This window comes from Salvelinus namaycush, chromosome 40 (assembly GCF_016432855.1).
Source record: "Salvelinus namaycush isolate Seneca chromosome 40, SaNama_1.0, whole genome shotgun sequence".
Classification (NCBI taxonomy): domain Eukaryota; kingdom Metazoa; phylum Chordata; class Actinopteri; order Salmoniformes; family Salmonidae; genus Salvelinus; species Salvelinus namaycush.
In genome coordinates, this window is record NC_052346.1 from 6843641 (window position 1) to 6868104 (window position 24464).

Consider the following 24464-nt stretch of genomic DNA (forward strand, 5'->3'; position numbering starts at 1 on the left):
CACATAAAAGGAACTGCACATATTTTACTCAACATGAGCAACATCTACAAACGAATTCCATGATAACGTTGGTTAAATGATGCACCTTGAGCTCATGGTCAGAGCGGTCAAGACGCGCCGGTGGACTTACCAAAGGGTCACCCTGGCGCGTCTCGGTATAAGCCAAAGTCAGGGTATCGTCTGCTTTTCTCACGACAAGCGTCAGATACCGTGGTCGCAATCCACGTCTCGGCATATATACCATAGTATTACATAAAGAATGAGTAAAATGGCAAAAATAAACAAAGCCACTAAGATCGCCTTGTTAAATGGAGACAAGAAAGACTGCATGTCAGCAGCGAAGCAAAAGAGGAGGAATAAGCGGGCTCTGTTGCTCCGGCTCTTATGAATGAAATGATGGACACGTTCTCTGCACTCTAAAGCACCCGAACTAGTCCTCATTGGCATCTGCATTGATGCGTGCCAACTTGAAGAGTCAGACTGGCTGGCATCCGCTGGCCTGTACATTTGTCCTTAGAGACCTCAACATTCACTGAAGCAACACAAATATGATTATAAATCATTATAGATAGACTGCACTGGCCATGATTCCATAATCCTCAAATGTTGATAAACAGAGAGGACTTCAAATAACAGTTAATCTTTTTTTTATAATAAGGCAAACAATATTTCAATATCGTGCTCTGTTATTCGATGTTGGTTATTTCCCTATTATAGACTATGCATTACATCGATTAGGCCATAGCCTGCTACACACTCTTTCACAAGACGAGATGTTGTAGTATAGCTTCCAACTGCATTATTTCTCATGACCATTTTCGCCATGGCCAGTTGCCACATTTTCTTCGCTTTTACGCGCACCGCACAAAATGGATAGGCACGTTACAAATGAAAGTGAAAACCATGACAAGTCGCTAGATGGCACAATCGCCCAATTCAAATAGCCAACGTGTTATGGGAGGACCACACATTTGGAGCTGCTGAGTAGTATTTGGGAAATGATTAAACGTACGTGTTTGCAGTTTTCTATTATATTACACCATAAACATGAAATTGATGCAAAATATATTTTGTGTAGCCTATTACGCATATGCTGATAAAATAACGATTTCCCTTGAATAGAGACAGTTCATATAGTGATAATTACATTCATTTTCAATCAATTGATGGGCGATAAGGCAACAAGAGTAATGTAAATGTAGGTTTATGCCCCTCACTTCTCTCAGATTGTGACCTGATGCGCTGCCAGGGTTACGCCTTTATTTTACGAAGTTACCACAGCACACCCACTCTGACTGCCAATCTGTAACTGGAGAACACTCGAGTGCTGGTAGACAACGAGGGGACCGCACCGCACATTGACACACCCTAAAGTTACCGATTTAGTTTGACAAAGAACTCCGAGCAAAGAATTAGTTAAAATAACCATATCGATCCAGCATCGGATAATTCAGGGAAACTGTTGTTTTCTTTCCTATTCAGCAGACATGAAATCTTGCTTATGGATTGCCTTGCTTGTAACTCTTGTTATAGGGACGAAAACACAAGGTAAGTTTTTTTCCCCCCCACCCAAGATACATAACTAAGCCATTATTGGGCCTATTATGAATAGCTATTAGGATAATGATAATAATATGATGATAATGATGATCGTTACTATTATTGTTGCTATTTACTTTTTTGTAATTTTTTTATTGATGGTAACGTAGGCCTATTTAAAGTTATACGTCTTGCTTAGGCCTATCCTTTGGACAAGGTACACACAAGATTGGCCTACAAGTTGTAGTAATACGTTTATAGATTTAGGCAAGAAAATAGACGGGGAAACTCCATGTCTGCGTCCCCCTCCCCCATATTATGAGTTATGTCTATTTGTGTTAGGGCACGTGCCTGTTGCATGCATTTGTTTCCCAGCTCCGTCATCTGTGCAGTTTTTAGTTGCACAGCTGAGAATGACATGCAGTTACCTTAACAGCAAGGCAGTTTAACACTGTTAAACACTTGTAGGCTAATACAACACTTGTGTACTTCTTGTACAGTTTTATAATCACTGCTCTCAGAAGAGTTCTGACTCATCTTAGTGTGGTAGTATATGACTCAAGGGTGTGTCTAGTCTGCCCTTTATAATCAGGATAGTGTCTTTGGCTCATAGGGAAGCACATGTGCATGCAATGCTAACTGGCACGACTGGGCACAACTTTGAAAAGCAAGTGTGAAAGGCACAGAGAGAGTGTTTTGTTTTCTAGCAGGTTTTAATTGCTGAAAGGTAAGGGGGGTTTGCAGAACACAGTTCCCTGTACTGCATACTAACAACTCTCTCACTGAAGTGTTTCTTCTTTCAAGACACTTTCAAGCCAAGGCCCCCTCTGCCATCCTTATTTTCTTTGTAGGCTCTCTGTACTTGTGTGTCAGTTGAAAAAGAATACAGATAAAAAGTAGCTCCAACAAATTTAGTTGGCAATACATTTGCTAGTTGATAGATACTAGTTGATAGATACTAGTTGATAGATATTATCAGATACCATTGCCTCAACCGTTGGTTGAAAATAATAATATAGGTTTAGGATCTTAATTAATCTGCAATGCAGGAAATGTTAAAATTGTAGCGTATTTGAGGTTTTAAAAGGCTTCTGAAGCTTGTAATTTCCACTTGAAATTTCAGACTTGATTTTCCTTTACGAAAAATATATCAACCCCTAAAAAAATGCCAATTAATTGTAATCCACATAATAATTCAGATTTCCTGTTGCTGCAGGATTATTTTCCTGCTGTAGAAAACTGGCTCAAATTAAGATCCTACATCTGTAGGCCTATAAGATATTGGACTTTTGAAATACTTTTCAGCCTTATAGCTCCTCTGTGAGTTATACTCAGCACCCATGAGCATAACATTCTAAATATATATCCCATCCTGTGAATGGCTGTGTCTCTTGGCTTCATATGTGAGGCTGCTCCAGGATTGGCTAGAGTTGACCACAGGCATGCAGCCCCAAACCCCTACCCAGATGGGCACACTGTCTTCATGATGACACATATTATGCCTAGATTTAAAAGCCAGACTGAACTGATGAAAGACTGTTTTATACTACCCCATCATTGCCTCAAGTATCCAGTACACAGTGAAAATAATTAGTACGAGTGGGTTATATTTAGTTAGTTGATACAGTTAATAGTTTGTTGGTCTTTCTTCTGAAAGTACACTGTAAAACCATGAAACATGTGACACGTTTTAACCTAAATGTCAGTGTTAAAAACTTAAACATTAGGCATTTAGATTAGCCAATATGGGTTCTCATTTTAAACAAAGGCATTTAGAATGCAAGATTAAACACGATAGTCAGCTTTTTCCAGTCAGTTTCCAACCAGGAGAACGCATACAGTTGAAGTCGGAAGTTTACATACACCTGAGCCAAATACATTTAAACTTTTAAAGTTTTTCACAATTCCTGACATTTAATCCTAGTAAAAATTCCTTGTCGTAGGTCAGTTAGGATCACCACTTTATTTTAAGAATGTGAAATGTCAGAATAATAGTAGAGATAATTATTTCTTTCAGCTTTTATTTCTTTCATCACATTCCCAGTGGGTCAGAAGTTTACATACACTCAATTAGTATTTGGTAGCATTGCCTTTAAGTTGTTTAACTTGGGTCAAACGTTTCTGGTAGCCTTCCACAAGCTTCCCACAATAAGTTGGGTGAATTTTGGCCCATTCCTCCTGACAGAGCTGTCAGGTTTGCAGGCCTCCTTGCTCACACACCTGCTTTTTCAGTTCTGCCCACAAATTTTCTAGAGGATTGAGGTCAGGGCTTTGTGATGGTAACTCCAATACCTTGACTTTGTTGTCCTTAAGCCATTTTGCCACAACTTTGGAAGTATGCTTGGGGTCATTGTCCATTTGGAAGACCCATTTGCGACCAAGCTTTAACTTCCTGACTGATGTCTTGAGATGTTGCTTCAATATATCCACATAATTTTCCTACCTCATGATGCCATCTATTTTGTGAAGTTCACCAGTCCCTCCTGCAGCAATGCACCCCCACAACATGATGCTGCCACCCCCGTGCTTCACGGTTGGGATGGTGTTCTTCGGCTTGCAAGCCTCCCCCTTTTTCCTCAAAACATAACGAGGTTCATTATGGCCAAACAGTTCTATTTTTCTTTCATCAGACCAGAGGATATTTCTCCAAAAAGTGCGATCTTTGTACCCATGTGCAGTTGCAAACCGTACTGGCTTTTTTATGGCGGTTTTGGAGCAGTGGCTTCTTCCTTGTTGAGCAGCCTTTCAGGTTATGTCGATGTCGGACTCGTTTTACTGTGGATATAGATACTTTTGTACCTGTTTCCTCCAGCATCTTTACAAGGTCCTTTGCTGTTGTTCTGGGATTGATTTGCACTTTTCGCACCAAAGTACGTTCATCTCTAGGAGACAGAACGCGTCTCCTTCCTGAGCGGTATGACGGCTGCGTGGTCCCATGGTGTTTATACTTGCGTACTATTGTTTGTACAGATGAACGTGGTACCCTCATGCATTTGGAAATTGTTCCCAAGGATGAACCAGTCTACAATTTTTTGATGAACCAGTCTACAAGTCTTGGCTGATTTCTTTTGATTTTCCCATGATGTCAAGCAAAGAGGCACTGAGTTTGAAGGTAGGCCTTGAAATACATCCACAGGTACACCTCCAATTGACTCAAATGATGTCAATTAGCCTATCAGAAGCTTCTGAAACCATGACATCATTTTCTGGAATTTTCCACGCTGTTTAAAGGCACAGTCAACATAGTGTATGTAAACTTCTGACCCACTGGAATTGTGATACAGTGAATTATAAGTCAAATAATCAATTGTTGTAAAAATTACTTGTGTCATGCACAAAGTAGATGTCCTAACCGACTTGCCAAAACTATAGTTTGTTAACAAGAAATTTGTGGAGTGGTTGAAAAAACAGTTTTAATGACTCCAACCTAACTGTATTTAAACTTCCGACTTCAACTGTATATTTCTTAAGTATTCAGATTTTGAACAATGCTGTTTACTTTCCCATGCATTTCGTCATTAGAAGTTGATGTGACTTTCCATGCCTTATTCAGATCAGTGTTAGTAATGTCTGTCACCTTACTGGACAGGACATTTGATTCAAGAAATCTTTTCAATTGCATGGTGTTGTTGTTACTTGACTGTGTTGAGTTCATTTCTGTTAACTCTCTCAGAGTGAAAAAGACATGAGAGGGGCCTCGTTATCATATTTCCCAGCATGCTTTGTTGCAGGTTGATTTTTAGAATAGGTTGTTTTAAAATCTAAACACATTGATTGATTCATTGATGTTATACTATTCAAAGATAAATAACTTAATTTAAAAAAGAACTAATCCAATCTGTTTGGGGTTGGATTTATTGCACCCGTTACTGAAATGGTTGTTTTAGTTTAGATGGTTTAGGTCAGTGGTTCGCAACCTTTTGCAGTTACTGAATCACTGACAGAATTTGCTCTGCTGGAGAACTCCTGATTTACGCACTCAGGAGTATTTTACCATTATGGTCCCATGAGTCTTCTGAAGTCCCTTTGGATAGTTCAAGTAGTACCCCTGGTTGGGAACCACTGGTTTAGGTTGTCTTGCTTGTTAAGTCCTTCACCAGAGCAGTCATTCAGAGTGCAGGTTGTGGGTGATACAATTTTCAAATTCTTGGATATCCTCCCGCTGGCTGGATTCTGATAGGAATTACTAATCACAGAACAAACCAGCGTACTGTGACTTGCAGGTCTTATGTGGCACATAAGCCAAGATTTTCAGACTACAATGTAGAAGTTAACTAAGCTATAACTAACGGCCTTGTGAAACGTACACTGAGTGTACAAAACATTAGGAGCACCTTCCTACTATTGTGTTGCACCCCCTTTTGCCCTCAGAACAGCCTAAATGTGTTGGGGCATGGACTCTACAAGGTCTCGAAAGCATTCTACAGGGATGCTGGCCCATGTTGACTCCAATGCTTCCCACAGTTGTGTCAAGTTGGCTGGATGTCCTGGACCATTCTTGGTACACACAGGAAACTGTTAAGCGTCAAAAACCCAACAGTGTTGCAGTTCACCTACTACCATACCCCGTTCAAAGGCACTTTAATATTTTATCTTGCCCATTCAACCTCTGAATGGTACACAATCCATGTCTCAATTGTTTCAAGGCTTAAAAACCCTTTTTTAACCGTTCTCCTCCCCTTCGTCTACACTGACTGAAGTGGATTTAACAAGCGACATCACTAAGGGATCATAGCTTTCACCTGGTCGGTCTATGTCATGGAAAGAACATGTGTTCCTCATGTTTTATACACTCAATGTATAGTATGTGATCATAAAGGGTTGAACTTTAATTGAAATACATTAACTTTGGCAGTCACTAGGTGCACGTTTCAGAAAATGAATTTATTGCAACAACCATGTCTCTGTCACTAACAAACACTGTCATGGGTTGGCATTTCTCACGTTCACTCGAGAGGTATGCTTGGAAATATGCAAATACGGCTTTACTCCCTACAGTGTTAAAACAACACCCCCAGTGTTTAGAGTTTAAAACCTAACCGCCTTGTGCTGAATAAACGTGTTCATGTGGTTAACAAGTGTTACAATGAATCAACATGTCCCGGTGTTTACAATCTAAACACTGTGATGTGTTTTCATCGAAATTCTAAATGCCTTGACTCGTGTTAAAAAGTGTCTCAGAAAAGTGTTCGTTTTGTTATGTGTTCAGATCCTAAACACTTGGTTTTACAGTGTCAGAAGCAGCTATCTGACTTTTCTGCTCAGTTTCACTTGAGACCTTATTCTTATACAGTCGAAGGTTCAGACGCAGTAAGCAAATGTATTCAAACTGGGAGGCTGTTATGGTATTTTTATGAATAATGACTAAATAATGTATACATTTGACTTAGTAGTATTCTGTTTAGTTATAATTCTATGTTACTGTATGGATGTATGAATCTTATTATAATCATAATGCTGAATATAATGTGTGTAATTTTAATCAAGAATTAGAACAAGGAATGTCTGTTAGAAACGAATGGAGAAACAAATGGAGTTATCATCAGACAGGCTGGAATGCTGTGTTCCTTACAGGACATTTTGTCTCTACCCAGGGAGGGGAGAGACCTTGGGCTGGTTGTAGATTGTTTAACAGGTGGCAGACAATGTGAGAATGCTAACTGTACTGCCATTGTATCTGAGAGTAGGAAGGACATTTTAAAACCTATGATGTCATTATTTTTATATAACCTGATGTAAATTGTACTATGATCAGTACTCTCGAGAATAAACGCTATTGATTGATTGATTTTGAGACTGGTTTCTGTCCATTTTATGCAAATAAGTATCTTACAAATTCTTATGAATGGGCAGAGTGTTTTAATTGAATTGATTGATGAACATATAGGAATTAAATTCATTTAACAGAGGCCTCTATTTTAAGTGGGTTGGCTAATTAGGTAATTGGTTAATTAGTTAGTGTGCTAGTTCAGTCTTAGCCTGGTTAATTCACAAAGGTTTAACTACAGCCAAGGCAGAGTAGAGAAAGTAGAGTGCTCTAGGATACAGCTCTCCGGTTTCAGCTGCCTATGAGTCATTCAAACCTTCAAACCGCAACTGACAGTAGTGGCAACAGACTGCATGCCAGGCAAGGCCAATTCCCTCATAACAAGACCACACCAGGCAACCAATACAGGATGTACTACCTGCTGTTAAGTTGCACAAACACTGTCACAATATCAAAGTCACGCACGTAGCAACTGGTGGTTCCACGGAACTTCTTTAGCACACAGTTAAAAAAGCTAGTTTGGTTAGTTGAGTAGAAAGTGGTGCTAACTGAGATGCGTAGACAGCCGGTGTTGTGGGTGTGTTGACGTTGTCTTGGACATTGTGGCTGACCAATAGTATTTCATCTTTGTCCCACAGACTTCAATCTTTATGATGGCCTTGATCTTGGTAAGTTTCTCAATCTTTTTTGTTGTTGTTGATAGGTAAGCCTACTGTAGATGTAGTTCCTAATGATGAAACAGGTGTAATGGCTGTTCCTCACAGTATTCAGGTGGTACATCTTCCTCCTCTGCCTATCTGTAGCACTGCTCACAGCGCTGTCTGGCTCTGATCCAGTTGAATGCATATTGCATAATGCAAATTGGTTAATTAGTTATTACTGAACAGGAGTTCCTGTCCAAATATAATGTAGGCCTTCTGAAAATATTTTATATCTGATTAGAAATGACCGTTTGAATTCGTAATACTCATAACACATGATGATCCTGTTATTATAATACCGATTTTTTAAATTTGATATAAATGTGACATCTCCAGCCTTATAGATTAAAATGTGATGAATGATTTTCTGAAAGGCAAAAAACCCCTCTTTGTTTAGATGACCCTACAACTACTATTCCAAAACTGCCAAAGCAACCTGCAACGGATCCCAGTCCAGGTAGGGAAGCCTGTCACATAATATTACACTGACTGTGGGATGAAGCCAACTCTGGAAGTCAACATGAAGCCACTAGCAAGGGAACATAGGCAACTCATTAGTCACAACTCATATGACTCAACATGAACCACATCAATAACCACTTCAAAGAAACAGAATATGAGCCCAGCATGTGACTGCAGGGTGGCCCAGCCCCCGAGGGGACTCTTATGCAAGGATTTCCTTTGTGTTGTCTTCCTCTGTGATCTCTCCGTCCGCATTCTGTCACACTTCTTCAAATACCCCTCTACCTGACCACATTCTTCTGTGTTGACAGTGTTATTATCATGCTATAAGCATAAATACATGTCATTACATTTCTTCATCTCCAGGAGGTGGATTTGATCTATTCGATGCTCTCGGTCCAGAAGGTAAAAGGACACAATAATAGGTGTAGATGACTCCCTCTTTGTCTAAGCTGGTGTTGGTTTTCCTCTTGGAACTTTTCTATATATCAGACTTACATTTGGTTGCCCTTCTCATTCAACAGGTAGCTGTGTTTAAGTCTCTCGTCAGCTCGTTGGTGCTGGGATAATAAGATTGGATCATTCCTTGTCTCGGATTTCTTTTTCACTGATTTGCTTTAAGGGTTCATCCAGTTTGCGATTTGGGTGATAGATTTATAACTGCATCCAATTGTATTGTTATACTGTTGTGGTATTCAGTTATATTCAACCAGTAATACCTGGCTAAATTAAACACTCATCCCTTTCAGCAAATCGCAACCTGGATCACCTTATTCTATTATGCTATATTTCTAATAAAAGTTTTCCTTTCCTGACTTTAAAATGGTAAGACTCAAAGGTGAAAATCCTGGGAATTATGGTTTAAAGTTGAGGCTTTTTTAATCCATCTTCCTTGATTCACCTTTCCTCCCCTTAGAGCCTGAGAAACCAGCTGGGATCCCTCCTAAAGAAGGTGGAACTGGTAAGGCATCTATGGCCGACAAATGTCAAACGAATGGAGAGCTCACATGTATTTCAACTAAGATTTTATTTCTGTTCTCAGATGATTTAGATCTTCTGGATACGTCAATGTGTTTATTTACGTCAATGTGTTCTTAACTAAATATGTTGTCCAATCATTTGCCCAACGTGGAATACAATGCTCTTATAGTTGATATACTTGATGCCCTTTCCAGATCCCAAACCTGCCCCTCCTCCCAAACCTGTAGATCCCAAAAAAACAGCTGAGGGTAAGTAAATTAACTCAACCAGCTGAAGTAACACTAATCACTTGTAATTACAGTTTCCATCCTAGTTGATCAGGATTCTAGCTATCAGATTAAAGAACACAGGAAGACATTCTGATCAGTGCATAAAATGAGCATCCGCCACCCGCCAGATGCGGGTAGATTTAGGTATTGGCGGGTAAGAATGTCTATTTCACCAGCCACGGTGTTCAATTTGCAGGTCTCTACAGTGCGAGCGTTACATTTGTGAATAAAATAGTCAGAAGTGCGAGTTGAAATTTATTGCAGAAAAGTGCTGCAGTAGCTGTTTTCAAAGTATTTCTGCTGTTTTGTTTCATAGCTCCTAATTGCACAATGAAATATGAATCCTATATCCCACGTCACGCAGCAACACTGCCTGGCAGGAGAGCTGTGCGCTCTGTGTAAAGTGCTGATAGATTCATTTTTGGAGGTGCTGCGCACAGGCATAAAAGTTGGTCAAATTTACTCAAAAGTCTACAAAGTGAGACGGTGTCCTTGTGTTTCTTGGCTATTTACATTGTTTAGTTCAGAAGCTCAGTTGTTTTTAAACGTTAGTTTGAGGCTGCTGCTTCAAATGATAGCCCTAGTCAGATTGCAAATCTCACACACACAAAACATGACACAACTCCAGTGTTCCCGTTACCAAGGTAACGTGAAAAATATGTCTGATATCTGATATTTTGGTTAATGTTGTGAAATTGAGAAATATACCACATTACTTCTTACTAATACATTTCTTGTTTTAGAAACATTACAAAGCATGATCATCCGTTTTTTTTTTAATGTTAAATGTTTTGGCTGGTAAAAAATCTGAGTGGCGGGTACCTGCCACAGTGGCTGCAGACCAAACAGTCAATTTTAGGCCCTGGTTCTGATACCTAAAGCAAACCGAATATTGACCTCAAGATGGGAGATGTCATCCATTGTAAATGATACAATCATAGAATCCATATGTTTTCTGTTATATTTTCTCTTCATAGATGGGATGGGTTTTGACCTGTCTGATGCCTTGGGTCCAGGTAAAGTCAGAGTTATTGTTAGGTGCTCAGTCTTGGGAAGAAGTCTTTCTATTTTGTGCAGGTCTATATTGGGGATTCTCTCTTTGTCCCTACCTCCCTGTTTACTTAACCCAATCGATCAATCAATCAAACAAACAATTAATAAATCATTCAAATCAAGCAATCAACCGGGGCGGCAGGTAGCCTAGTGGTTAGAGTGTAGAGGTGGCAGGTAGCCTAGTGGTTAGAGTGTAAAGGTGGCAGGTAGCCTAGTTGTTAGAGCGTTGGACTAGTAACCGAAATGTTGCAAGATTGAATCCCTGAGCTGACAAGGTAAAAATCTGTCGTTCTGCCCCTGAACAAGGCAGTTTAACCGACTGTTCCTAGGTCGTCATTGAAAAAAATAATTTGTTCTTAACTGACTTGCCTAGTTAAATAAAGGTTTAAAAAAAAAAAAAACGGGCTTGTGATGAATCATACCCACTGCTATCTATGATTAAGCGTTTACCTCAGCAGCCTTTACATACCCAGCAAGCACCTTTTGTCTTGAGACGTCTTGAGATGTCTTGAGACATGGTGATGGCTGGGTATGTGAAGGAGGTTCCCTTTGCTTTGCGTCCAGTGACTCTCACACTCTCACCTCTCTTAATAAGAAGCGTGGCCTCTTGAGCTTTCAAAACCTGCTAAACCAGACTGTCACTTTCACTTAAGAGCTTAAGTGATTGTAGGTGCTGATGTTTTCCCATCTAATGTCAGAAGAAATGTTATGAGGGACTAGTGGCATGCTTCCCAGTGTGAAAACATATTATAATGTTATTATAACGTGTTATAATGTAATATAAATAATGGTCCTCTTCCCACTCCTCTCCCTTGTTCTCTAATGTCTATCATCCATAGATCCCGTACCGGGTAAACCAGCTGTTGTTCCACCTAAAGATGGAGGCACCGGTACTAAGCATTGGATATATCCCTTTATTTCCTCTGTTTGATGATCATATACTATGTGTGTGCTACTGTGTATTGTTATAATGGACTCCCAGGACTCTCTGGAAAGCAGTGGTAATTGTTACCGACTCACCTGTTGCTATACTGTTTTCATCTGGAAGGTGGCGGGTCCTTCGGAGACAATGACCTGTTTGATTTGAGCGATAACGATAACTACAAGCCTGATCCCGGCAAGGGAGGTGGAGGAGGAGGTAGGACATTTAAGGCTTTTATTATTGAATAAGTTTAGAAGCAGTGTCACAGGCGAGACAAAGGGTGCTGTTCATACGAATTAGTTAATGGGTTTGACTTCCAACAGTAGGCCTGCAATCTTACTGTTGAGGGAGAGTAATTTCTACCTCGACGAGCATAAGTCAAAATACACACAATAGAGTATGTCGGGGAGGCTGGGGACCCGGCCGAAATTGTCCATTGTTGCCATATTGAAGTTAATTGCAGTGCTAAATTCACTGTGGACTAAAACAGAACCGTTCAGTCTTAAAACTGTATACACATTTCCTTTTTCTTTTTCCTCTTAGCCACTTAGAATGGAAGTAATTACTTGTTCTTTACAAAAGAGAGAAGAAAAGCAAAAATAGGGAAGAGGAAAACCCCTCATGGTTACCAATGTAATTAGTGCCATATGCCTGTTAGTCTGATGCTATCCTGCGTGATACTGTGGAGAGTCCAGAGGAGCTGGAAACAAACTGAAATAACCTGTCATTAAACTCAGTGTAAGGGGAAGGTTTCAACCCTCACAGTTAAAGACGACATGTTTAAAAGGAATCTGGAAATATTTGACCGACTCTATGAAGTCTTTATACGATAAATCTCTGAAGTCTTCATGAACATTTGCACGTACATGTAAATAGAACACACAGGCCTATCTAGCTACTTCTATGTACAGTATGTCTAGAAGTATATACTACAGAGGGAATAGAAGTGTCTCACTTTGTTCTGTTTTTTATTTTTTTTTAAATATATAGCACGTGCAGCTGACCCAGCTCCCTCAGATCCCAATGGTACGCCATTTATAGCACTTCCTGTTTGCTTGAAGTTTGTCTGAAGTTCTTGTGTGCTGCTCGTAAAACTGATTCAAAACAGTAATAATTCAAAATCAAAGTACACAAACTTATGGACTTATTGCTTACTTTCTCACTTATTTTTCCCTCTTCAGGAGGAGGTGGTGCAGATCAACCTCAAGGTAAAACAATCCATTTATTTATTTCTACAATAAATAATGTTAATTATCAAGCGTCTCAGAGGAGGAATTATATGGGGTGCCATTTTGTCAAGTTGAACGCCTGTTTCACACCAGATTTAGGTGGAATCTTTAGTCTGTATTCACCCACTGTACCCACACCAAGTCTTTTCATTTAACTCTCACCACTCATCTTTACCATGATGTCAAAGGCCTGCAGTATGAAGAATCCCAGTGACGGTGAATTCTTCCCACACCTTTTGAGGGACTAAGCTCCGTGCTTTTATATTCATATCCGTTTCCTGTCTTAGAGGAAGTTGGCTGATTGCCCTGGTTTTAGTGGCCAATTGCTGAAGAATATCCAAACATGCCAGAGGGCGTCCATGTTTGGATATCCAACATAAAGCAGGCAGTGGTGCCTCTGTTAGAGAAGGCCATGGAGCTTTTGGATGTGGGCCAATGAAGGAGCCCCCAGTGACTTTCAGGAATCAGAACCTATGTTCTGATTGGTGCTCAGATCTGAGGGAGTGTTCTGATTAGTTGTTTACATGGCGTTAAAAGGTTTGAGGTGCTTTAAAACACCTCTCAGGGCTGATCTTACAAAGCAATGATTTGTACGCTCTTAGAAAAAATGGTTCCAAAAGGTTTATTTGGCTGTCCCTATAGGATAACCCTTTTGGGTTCCACGTAGAACTCTCTTCTACTGGAACCAAACAGGATTCTCCTATAGGACAGCTGAATAACTCTTTTAGGTTCTGGAGAGATCCTTTTTTTTCTGAGTGTAGACTCCAGTTTTCACTGGGTAAAAGCTAGGGTTAGTACAAAGTTCAGAGGTTTTATCCCTTAAGGAGTGGGTGTGTTCTCATCCCCTCTGACACCCCACCCTTCTCTTTGCTTTCTGAAGTCAGTTTCTGAATCATTCCTGTGTGTTGAGCTTATGGGATTCTGTTTTGTAAAATGTTACAGCTATAAGCCTAAAGATAGTGGTTACTGATATTATCAAGGTTATTGTTGTTGTCCTCCCCCGTTTTTGGGCTGCATATTTGGCCACTTGCCGGTGGAAACCACATTTCCCACTGTTAGTATGGTGTTTGAGGCATTCTTATGTGTTGCGTGTAGTTGTTTCATATGTGTGTTCCTTCTTGTGTGATAGTTCCTCTACGTTTTACAATTTTTGACAATTATTGGTCATAGTCCAGATGTAAAACAGATGTCTTGACACTCATGGAAGGTCTTTGTATGAATTTTTTTCCTGTGTCGCATCTTGTCATAGCATGCCCATCGTTACTGTACCCTAAGCCCGTTACTTACTAAGGCTTTTGCAGCCTAGCCCTAACAGCCCCTCACAGAGGCCTAGTCAGCACACATTCCTAGCATAGCCAAACTTCCCAGTACTCGGTTGAAACTCTTGTTTTGTGCTAATGTGTTCTAGAACATCCTGACATGCAGTTCTCTCATATCCCAATATTGACTACGTTAATTACTTATTCTGAAACACTGAAGGATATATGTGCTATGCCAGTAGGGGTTATAAAAAAAATACAAAATCTTGTGCGTTTACAAATGATTTATGTATCGTGGTGAATGTTCCTGTAAGGTTGGAAGTTGTCTTTCATCGGGGTACGTTTGTTTGGCCACTTGCATTCAAATACAAAATCGTGTTTCCATTACAACGTGTCTTACCATGTTAGAAGCGTGCGGCTACTTCTTTTTCTTACGATGTGTGTGTTACAACAGAGAGGTTAGCTATCAACACATTGCTATTGTCGTCTCTTTGTCTGTTGTTGTATTCCTTCAGATGTTAATAAAGCCTGCTGAACAGTGTTCTGATTGATGGTGTTCTGCAGAGGATCTATAACACATAGCGTGGTTTCTGTTGATGGAATCCATGCAACCGGCTCTTGAAGAATGTAGCTTGCATGTGTGACTGTGAGCGAAGGTTATTGGACTGAACTGTACGATTGTAGCCACAGGCGGTAGGTTGCATTCTACAGCAGTAAGTCACCGTTTGTTGGTTTTTCATCCAGTTTTTACCCTGGGCACCGCCCTGTGTCAATGCATGATACACTGTTACTCACAGTGGTTCTCTATGGGAAAATCCAGTTTTTACTTTTAAGGTTTTTTCATCAAAATTCAAGTGTTTGTTCACTGTAATCCCATTGTGTATTTATTTCTTTGTTACTTTCTGTATCCTTGGGAGTTGGGTTCGTGTTATTCCTTCACTGTATCACTTGGTTGTGGCTTTCTCTGAGGTTTCATGGTTTCATGTCTTTTGTCGAGATAGTTTTAAGATGTTTTTAAAGAGAAACTCCTGAATATTTGTGTTTCAGCCCCCATAGTATTCTGTTGTTGCACTATTTTCCACCCAGAAATACTTTGCCAGCACATTACAACCAGACACCGTCATAAAAAGGGCTCTCGACCACCACCTTGTGGAATTGTGATATAGTTCCAAAATGTTTTCCATTGGTGTGCAACTAGACTAGAGCCATGTTTTGGGAAAAAAAGGCACGTTATGCAACATGAATAATAGCCTCACTCACACACACTTTCTTTAATATATTTTTCAAAGAATCACTCAGAGAAAAAAATATCTAGCGTAACCTTATCAACTAAACATTAACAATGGATCTTTTTGTTGTGTAGGTGAAGAAGCTGGATCTGGGCAGATCGCTGGCATAGTGAGTGGAATAGGAGTGGCCCTCCTTGGTGCTGCCTCTAGCTACTTTGCCTACCAGAAGAAGAAACTGTGTTTCAAGGTTCAGGGAGGTGAGTAAATGGGACTGGGATACGTACAGTACAGTATGTGTAGTAGTGGATACAAGGTTGCCCTGACTGTGGACGCCTGTATGGCATCTAATAGAAGTCTACAGCCATGTCTCAGGGCACGATACAAGGGTCTAGAGGTCCCACTATAAAGTTGTCTGTGGCACATAACATGTTCTTAAATGCAAATGCTTATGTATTTCTCTATTCAGGTGAAGACCCAGAAAGTGGAAAGAACGCACATGGAGCTCAGTCTGATCCCCAAGGTAAGCACTAGTTATTACACAATCTCATTAGTCTCTCTCTCTCTCTCTACTACTCCAATATACTACCTACTACTCCAATATACTACCTACTACTCCAATATACTACCTACTACTCCAATATACTACCTACTACTCCAATATTCTACCAACACTATCTACTACCTTACTATATACTGCCTACCTACTTATCTCATTCTAGTATTCCTGTTCTGTTTTCCTGCCTTTTCTCTGGGTGGGTCCTGCTTCTCCTCTGTTTCTTTACTTCTCTCTGTCCTCCTTTTCTTTCCTGCAGATTAGGGCAAGGGAACCCTGGGAAAAAGGTCTGCTGAGTAGGGTTTTAAGTTCTTTTAAATTCCAATGCATTGTTTTTTTCATATCGTTAACATAACCATTATTTCTGTGCTTCCTCTGATTCCAGTGATGAGCAACTTGCTCAGGTCATCCTAACTTCGATCAGGTCATCATAGAGGAACCTCACCTTTAGCAAAGAAACACCTTCTTCCATCAGCAGGTGTCAACTGTCTGTGGGCAAAAAAATACAATAAAAAATATAGATTTTTTTTCATTTGTCTTTCATTTGGAATTTAACTTTTGGAGAATGTTAGTTATATGTTGTTGTTTGTTGTTGTTACCTAATCTAGCTGTGTAAAGACACAGATAGATTTACAACTTGAATACTTGTTTTTTTTTGTTGCCGTGAAGATGTATCGATCATTTTCATTGTTTAATTGTTCAGTATCAAACAATTGTCTTTCAACATGCTGATGTGATTTTTCATCACTTGCCATTTCATTTTCATTTCATACTTTAGTATGCCTAGCTAGTATCTATAACTGCATTGTACATTTGACTGTGTTTACACCTAAACAAGTGCTTACATTGCACATAGCTTTTGTTGTATTTGTTTTACTTCAACCGTCTCCACGTACGTATATTAAATTCGGATTGGCAATAGGATCTCTTGTTTCATCAAATGTCAGCGCTCGTTTTAAAATATAACCCAGGCGAGTCTGTAGTTACACAAATTAAAACAAACCATGCACACAAAGGATATTTTTATAACATGGCACACTCATGTAATTATTAATTGGATTCAAATTTAATAGAAGGATTTAGAACTTTTTGTATAGATGAAGGTAAAATGAAAAAAGTGCCTTAGAGAAAGGGATTATTTTGGTGGATATAAATAGAATGTGTAGGGTACTATTTGGAATGAGGAATGGTTTCAGGCTGAACATTTAGCTGCATCACGGTTTGTCTTCTGTAAGTTAATTGTTTGGGGTGCAAGCCACTCGTTAGTGTTTATGTGAGGGAAAGCTACCATAAATGCACATGGTAAATCGACATAAATGTTGTTTTTTTAAACGCATTGTGCATGTTTATTTGCAAAACAACATTTATACTGAGAAGTGGTTATTGTATGTTTTAAGTTATACCTGTTTAAGATTTGTATGTATGATTGCTTGATTTCTGATGCAATACAGATAAGAATAGAAATTGATACCTGGGGTTGATACCAAACTAGTAAATCAGCATATTCTACCATGTCAATTGTGCTGTAAATACTAATGAAGAATGTGTATAAAGGCGCTGCTGTTGTTTTGCTGTGTGATACATGCCCTTTTTGTTCTCCTTTAACTTTCAGCACAGGTAATTAAAACCTTTTAAGTAACTGCAACTGAAGAAGTGTTACTGCTTGTTCTTTACCAATACAGGAAATCATTTGTTGGCTTAGTTGATCGTAGTTAGTTGTTTTGTGTGTTTTGAAGGAGTTTGATTCCTTCTCTGAAAGACAATGGACTGCTGTCGGTAATGTACCTTATTGTTATCAATAAAGTTAACTTTTTACAATTGATTGGTATTTTTATTTAATGTATGTTCTCCATCAAGTTTAAACATCAGCGTTGTTGTCCATAGTATAATTAATTTGTATACCATGAAGATTGACTAACGGTTCTACAGTGAATTGAATGCATCTGCATCTGCACCTAGTACTATGCACTTAAGTTCCATGGGTTGGACTACTGCAGACTCTAGAGTACAGTTGTTGAAGGTCCTGGTTAAACTCTGCAAGTTTTCATTTTAGTTGAATGACCTGTGACACATGACCGAGAACTCAAACAGAGACTCTGATTTTGCTCTTGGTCTAAAAGCGGCAGATTTATTTGTGTACCTACCAGCTTGAGGTTACACCCCCTGGCTTTAGATATAACCTCTCATAGTACATTTACAACTAATACTACTATAAGTTTCATAAAGCCAATCGAAATAGCTGTAAAAAAAAAAAAAAGATTACTTTATATTGATCATTCTGTATCTATTGTTTGTGGGACAGTTACTACTGCTGGACTCGCTGGACTGTCAGACTACAGTATCAACATATTGGAGTTTCATTTTAGGGGAAACCAGTGCATTTTCTGCCAAGTCCTCTCTGCCAGTGGTGCGGGACCTGATCGATCACTTTGACACTTCTATTACCATCTATCACTTTTACCTCTGCCTCAAGTTGTTATTCATTTAGAGGAGTCGCTGTCACACACCATGCCAGGTAAGTTCTCATCGTTATATCATAACCATTTTAATATAACCTGTCAGTGTCAAGATGACTGACATCCCTCTCTAACTTAACGCAAGAGGAAAAGAGGAAGTGCTTGACTCTCGGTAAAAACTTGAGAAATTAACTACTTTAAACTCTTAAAGAACATAATGCTGATGGCCATGTAAAACTGCTAAAATCCCGTGCTGGGCGTTAGTCATCTATTTCTATTCCTTCCTGTGCCACCAGCGAACCAGGCCTTTGTCACCCTGGCCACCACAGACAGCTACTGTATGGGGGCGCTGGTGGTAGGACAGTGTTTACGACGACACAGGACCACACGCCAGACTGTTGTGATGGTCTCCACTAATGTCTCTAGCCAGGCACGGTGAGAGAAGTCCCTGCATCTCAGACAGAAATATAATATCACCGAGTCATGGAGAGTGATATTAGAATGTGAATGAAAGTTATACTCTGTGACAGAGGTCCCTGAAAAATCAGACAAATTAAGTATTTTGTCTCTCATCAGTTAAGGGGGTATTAGATTCACTGGATGAAGTCTTTTGCTGTCCTGGGTTCGCTGCGGACCTAGTGTATTTTTTGTGTATTGAAGTCATGTAAAATCTGACTGTAGTTGTAGTAAATCCTGTGTTCTCTCCCCATAGGGCTGCCCTGGGCCATGTGTTTGACCAGGTCCTGGTAGTGGACGTGCTGGACAGTGGAGACCAAGCACATCTATCCTGGCTGGGACGACCAGAACTGGGGGTCACTTTCACCAAGCTCCACTGTTGGACCCTCACCCAATACAGCAAATGTGTGTTCCTGGACGCAGACACACTCGTGAGTGTACTGAAATCTCCCGAGACACACCTTGTCTCTAATATAAACACACACTTAAAAATCCATTTGTTTTAAAACCAAGGAACCAAATGTTACAATGTCAAAGCTTGGTCTTTACCAGCAAATCAATTTTAATGTTTGAATTGTGCAATATGTATCTGCAACTAACATGGACCCAAACATAGTTATTGAAAGGTAAATCAGTACCTAACATGAATGTGACAATCGCCATGGGACAAACCGTCATATTTTTGCTCTGCGCTTTTTACGTGCTGCAGAAATGGGCGTGTTTGGTTTGAGTGTCAAGACCAAGCAAATAGAGCCCCGACTGGTCAGAGGGCTACGTAGGAAGTTCAACTGAAATTGAAACAGAATGAGCACATCCAATGTCATACAATAAATCTGAGCTCTCATTATAGAAAACATCCACAAGTATGTGCAGTACCTACAAACGGCCTCATGACACTTGATCTGGATCTTGACTTTAGAAACTAACTTCCTCTGTTTCCTGTTGACTCCCTGGCCTGTAGGTGCTGTGTAACGTGGACGAGCTGTTTGAGCGTGAGGAGCTGTCTGCGGCCCCTGACCCTGGCTGGCCGGACTGTTTTAACTCAGGGGTGTTTGTGTTCAGGCCCTCTCTGATCACCCACGGCAGGCTCTTGGAGCATGCACGACAACACGGCAGCTTCGACGGTCAGTCAGAACCCTAACCCTAGCTTCAAGTCCACATCCCAGTTCATCCCTAACCCTAGCCTCAACCCTGACCCTAGCCCTTTAACTGTCTCTTCTTGAAAACCATTTGGAAAACACACCTTGATGTTCATTTAGGAAATTACAGAGCTCTACCACGCGGTTGAGAATACTAGCAATGCCATATTAGAATTGTCAATTTGCATAGCAATTTTACTTATCTCAACAATATTACATAAATTACTTTACTTCTTCATTGGCTCTTCCTTATGATCTGAGCTGACAGTAACTCTACTGTATGCCCTCTCTGTTTTCAGGTGGGGACCAGGGCCTCTTGAACACATTTTTCAGCGACTGGGCTGTTAGAGATATCAGTAAACACCTGCCTTTTGTGTACAACCTCAGTACCATCGCAGTCTACACCTATTTGCCTGCTTATCAAGAGTGAGTAATATTTAACATCAAATGGATCATTTCAGTAAATATTACATTTCCGTGATTGAAAAGCATATTTTGACCACAAGCCTGACCCCAACCCTCCTACTGTTTTTTTTTCTTCCTGATGTTGACCATATTGTACTATTATCCTGGTCCCACACAGATATGGTCACAATGCTAAGATTGTCCACTTCCTGGGTTCGGTCAAGCCATGGAATCTACGTTCTAACTCACAGACCAATCAGCACACCAACAGCCACCTGGAAGAGTTTGTTTACCAGTGGTGGATGGAGTACTCCTACTTACATCACCTATTAAAGACAATGTCCCATCAAGAACCTGCTGTGCCAATCCAACATGCTGGGCCAATCCAACATGTAAGACGTTGTAGAATTGACTCATGTATTTTTCTCATACTGTATATGCACTTTTTTTAACATAACCACATGCAAAACAAAGTGAAAATGTCATTGCATTGCAGTTGTATGTACTGTATACTGCGTCACAGCAGAGCGTATACAACAATTTAACATTTAGGTAAATGTTTGCATTTGACAGACTGCGTAGTTGGACTACAAGGTACATCCTATAGAGAACATGTGTGTTTTCTCCTATGTCTGTTGTTCTTACTCAAAAGTACCACAGAGAGAGATCAGAGTCCAGTACTCTTGCCCCCTACTCGTCTCCTCTCTACACACCTATACCAATGTACCTTAGGTGGTTCTCAACAGTACACACCATCACACTTCTTTCACAGAGCCAGGGAAGAGAAGAAGATAAGCCAAAGGGGAGAGAAGAAGAGAAGCCAAAGGCGAGAGAAGAAGAGAAGCCAAAGGCGAGAAAAGAAGAGAAGCCAAAGGCGAGAGAAGAAGAGAAGCCAAAGGCGAGAGAAGAAGAGAAGCCAAAGGCGAGAGAAGAAGAGAAGCCAAAGGCGAGAGAAGAAGAGAAGCCAAAGGCGAGAGAAGAAGAGAAGCCAAAGGGGAGAGAAGAAGATGAGCCAAAGGCAAGAGAAGAAGAGAAGCCAAAGGGGAGAGAAGAAGATGAGCCAAAGGGGAGAGAAGAAGATGAGCCAAAGGCAAGAGAAGAAGAGAAGCCAAAGGGGAGAGAAGAAGATGAGCCAAAGGGGAGAGAAGATGAGTCAAAGGCAAGAGAAGAAGATGAGCCAAAGGCAAGAGAAGAAGATGAGCCAAAGGCAAGAGAAGAAGATGAGCCAAAGGGGAGAGAAGCAACAGTGTCGTTGATAGAGGACCTCACAGAATCATTACTCCGAAAAGTCAATCTGCTCACAGAGGAGAGGAAGAAGAGGCTTGATTCACCCACGCAGCCAGGAGAAATGGTTAGTCTTTAACAAAAGATGATATCGAGCTTTTGCCTCTGCATTATGATTATTAATTAGGTATGACTTAAGTGTCTGAGGGATTTTGGAAGTAGTAAGTACTAGTTGTTAATTCTGATAGCTCTTTAACCCGGTTACGAATTCTGATCAGCTTGAGGAATTTTGCTCAACGAGTAAGAACTTAGAGAATTTAAGGTTATCGCAGTGGCCCTTCTAAGGTTGTGATTCTAGAGGCTGTGCACACCCTGCCAGTGTCAATGCGTCATAGGAAGGAACAGTGTGAGAAAGTGACTGAAATGATTTCTCAACACCTATTGAATCTGACTCACGGACCTATATGATTGGAGCCATTGCTGTCAATACTTGCAACCTGGTGTAAACAAATCAGTGGGTACTAATTTCCCACACTAATAGTAAATATATATAATTTATATATAACAAATATTAAAGTGGATGCTTGTCAAATACTTACAATTTTAGTTGGGTGTCTCTAGCTGTATGTTGTTGTGGAACGACCTATAACTAACTCCATGTGTGATTGGTCCCTGTCCTACAGCGTACCCAACGTCAGGATGTAATCACGGGGAAGGAGGGAGGAGCTGGAGACAGAACAGCCAACCAGGACCCACCTGGACCCAGTGAGGAAGGGTCAGAGGTCACTGAAACAGCCTTCAACCCCATGGAGGACCCTGCCACTGAACCTGTACGCCACCTGTCTACACTAATATACACTGAGTGTACAAAACATTAGGAACACCTGTTCTTGACATAGATTGACAAGGTCAAACCACGTGATAGCTATGATCCCTTATTGATGTCACTTGTTAAATCCACTTCAATCAGAGATGAAGGGGAGGAGACAGGTTAAAGACAATTAAGACATGGATTGTGTATGTGTGCCACTCAGAGGGTGAATGGGCAAGACAAAAGATTTAAGTGCCTTTGAACTGGGTATGGTAGTAGGTGTCAGGCGCACCGGTTTGAGTGTGTCAAGAACTGCAACGCTGCTGGGTTTTTCACGCTCAACAGTTTCCCATGTGTATCAAGAATGGTCCACTACCCAGAGGACATCCAGCCAACTTGACACAACTGTGGGAAGCATTGGAGTCAGCATCCCTGTAGAACGCTTCAACACCTTGTAGAGTCCATGCCCCGACGAATTGAGGCTGTTCTTGCAACTCTATATTAGGAAGGTGTTCCGAAAGTTTTGTACACTCAGTGTATATTTAAAGCCTACTATTACGAACTGATTTAAGAAATTATCGATATATCATTCCATGTTTAAATGATCAACATTACAGAAACTGTTGGCAAAATACAAATTCCTACTGTAGTAACACCCTCTGCTGGTGCACAACAGTATTAACATATTTGACCTTAACAACAAAATATCACACTTCGTATTGCTTCAAGGCCTCCCGGTAACCATTCCTTAGTGATTTATTTTAATGTTCCTCATGTCTCCATCTTTCATTTTTCATTACTCTTCTGACTGATGGTGAATGGATTGGCTGCCTAATCAATTGTTTTTATCATCTTGGTTATTACTAATATAATTTATCATCTTGGTTTCTAATCTATTATATAACCTTGGTTATTTTGAATCTCTTTTATCATCTTGGTTATTTCCAATGTATTTTTTGAACATCTCGGTTATTTCCTTGTAGACTGCTGCCAAGACAGAGGAGGATGAGCTGGAGCAGCGCAGGCTGTGGGAGGAGGGCCAGGCTGACTACCTGGGCAAAGACGCCTTCGACAACATCCAGGAAAAACTGGACCGATTCTTACATTTGTAGCTTGTTTTGTGTGGCAAGATACTGTATATTCATGTTCATGTTTAAGGGTGTTATGTCTCTAGTGTAGGCCACCACTCTAATAGGGGTTTCTGTGTCCCTTTGCTGTAAAATATATATATATATAAACTTGATCTCAATTTCATAAAAAAATGTGGTCATAGAATTCAAGTTCAGATGCATTCCTTATTTTGATGTTATGCTGGAAATTTCTGGAAGATTTTAAATTGTCTTTATGTTGCCACTAGAGGGTACTGTGGCTTTTTAAATAAAGCACTTTTCCTGGTCAAAGTTAAAGTCACACTCAACTCCAACAGCCCTATAGGGGTCATGCTAGTCTTGCATAGACTCCAGAGACTACGGAAACTAGGGAAAGAATAAGTACTATTGGCCTCAGGGATCCTATTCATACATGTTGATGGAGCAATATTAATCTATAGGCTTGTACACCACTATTGTCCTAGGAGAGAATGGTAGCCCTCACTGTGAGGGTCTGGGAAGGGCTGTGTAGGCCTACCAAGACAGGAGATATAAGGTCAGTACAGAACTGTTAACGCTATCCTGAAAGACTAAATACAACCTCAAACTGAATAGAATAATAACATATTCCAAAACGTATAGGCTACTTACAGTAACAAGCCCACCTTCCCATTCCAGCTTCCCGCTCACTATCTCTCTAGTCCAGTCTGTTCCAGTCCTTCAGCAGCAGCCTTATGTAACTTAAGGCTGCACTTAAATTGACTAATCAGCCACACCTTTAAATCAGGCAAGTGGAGCCATCTAGCTGTATTCTCTACCAGTTATTCAATAGCATTGACATCACACAATAACCCTCCTAAAGGATTTCACTACTGCCTGAGTCTATTTGCTTTGACAATCGCTTTTATTTGACACCCAGAT

General features: G+C 40.3%; 2 protein-coding genes across 6 annotated transcripts; both read left to right on the plus strand.

The window, feature by feature from the left end:
• The first annotated feature begins 1297 nt into the window (after positions 1 to 1297).
• Positions 1298 to 17786, plus strand: cd99 (CD99 molecule). 5 transcript variants are annotated; one of them, XM_038979756.1, is made up of 14 exons: positions 1298 to 1548; positions 7945 to 7974; positions 8405 to 8464; positions 8836 to 8874; positions 9386 to 9430; positions 9645 to 9698; positions 10697 to 10735; positions 11612 to 11662; positions 11821 to 11910; positions 12685 to 12720; positions 12876 to 12902; positions 15546 to 15668; positions 15878 to 15931; positions 16350 to 17786. In XM_038979756.1, exons 1-14 carry the CDS (start codon positions 1488 to 1490, stop codon positions 16376 to 16378), a joined length of 738 nt encoding a protein of 245 aa, XP_038835684.1. In that variant the 5' UTR covers positions 1298 to 1487; the 3' UTR covers positions 16379 to 17786. The 5 variants fall into 5 exon arrangements, with proteins under 5 accessions (XP_038835684.1, XP_038835686.1, XP_038835685.1 ...); XM_038979758.1 differs by lacking the exon at positions 10697 to 10735; XM_038979757.1 differs by lacking the exon at positions 8836 to 8874.
• Positions 17787 to 18090: 304 nt separating this feature from the next.
• Positions 18091 to 23855, plus strand: LOC120033186 (glycogenin-1-like). The gene is made up of 10 exons (XM_038979469.1): positions 18091 to 18479; positions 18717 to 18855; positions 19133 to 19307; positions 19838 to 20000; positions 20315 to 20441; positions 20599 to 20812; positions 21193 to 21318; positions 21439 to 21771; positions 22328 to 22474; positions 23439 to 23855. Exons 1-10 carry the CDS (start codon positions 18473 to 18475, stop codon positions 23565 to 23567), a joined length of 1560 nt encoding a protein of 519 aa, XP_038835397.1. The 5' UTR covers positions 18091 to 18472; the 3' UTR covers positions 23568 to 23855.
• The last annotated feature ends 609 nt before the right edge of the window (positions 23856 to 24464 follow it).

What these genes read in the sequence shown, in the direction of transcription:
- cd99 (XM_038979756.1), top strand. Translation starts at nt 1,488, where the DNA reads ATGAAATCTTGCTTATGGATTGCCTTGCTTGTAACTCTTGTTATAGGG. An exon ending in TTATGATGGCCTTGATCTTG is followed by an intron (nt 7,975 to 8,404) that starts GTAAGTTTCTCA and finishes CTCTTTGTTTAG; the next exon opens with ATGACCCTACAACTACTATT. An exon ending in TGGTGCAGATCAACCTCAAG is followed by an intron (nt 12,903 to 15,545) that starts GTAAAACAATCC and finishes TTTGTTGTGTAG; the next exon opens with GTGAAGAAGCTGGATCTGGG.
- LOC120033186 (XM_038979469.1), top strand. An exon ending in CCACGCAGCCAGGAGAAATG is followed by an intron (nt 21,772 to 22,327) that starts GTTAGTCTTTAA and finishes CCTGTCCTACAG; the next exon opens with CGTACCCAACGTCAGGATGT. An exon ending in AGGACCCTGCCACTGAACCT is followed by an intron (nt 22,475 to 23,438) that starts GTACGCCACCTG and finishes ATTTCCTTGTAG; the next exon opens with ACTGCTGCCAAGACAGAGGA.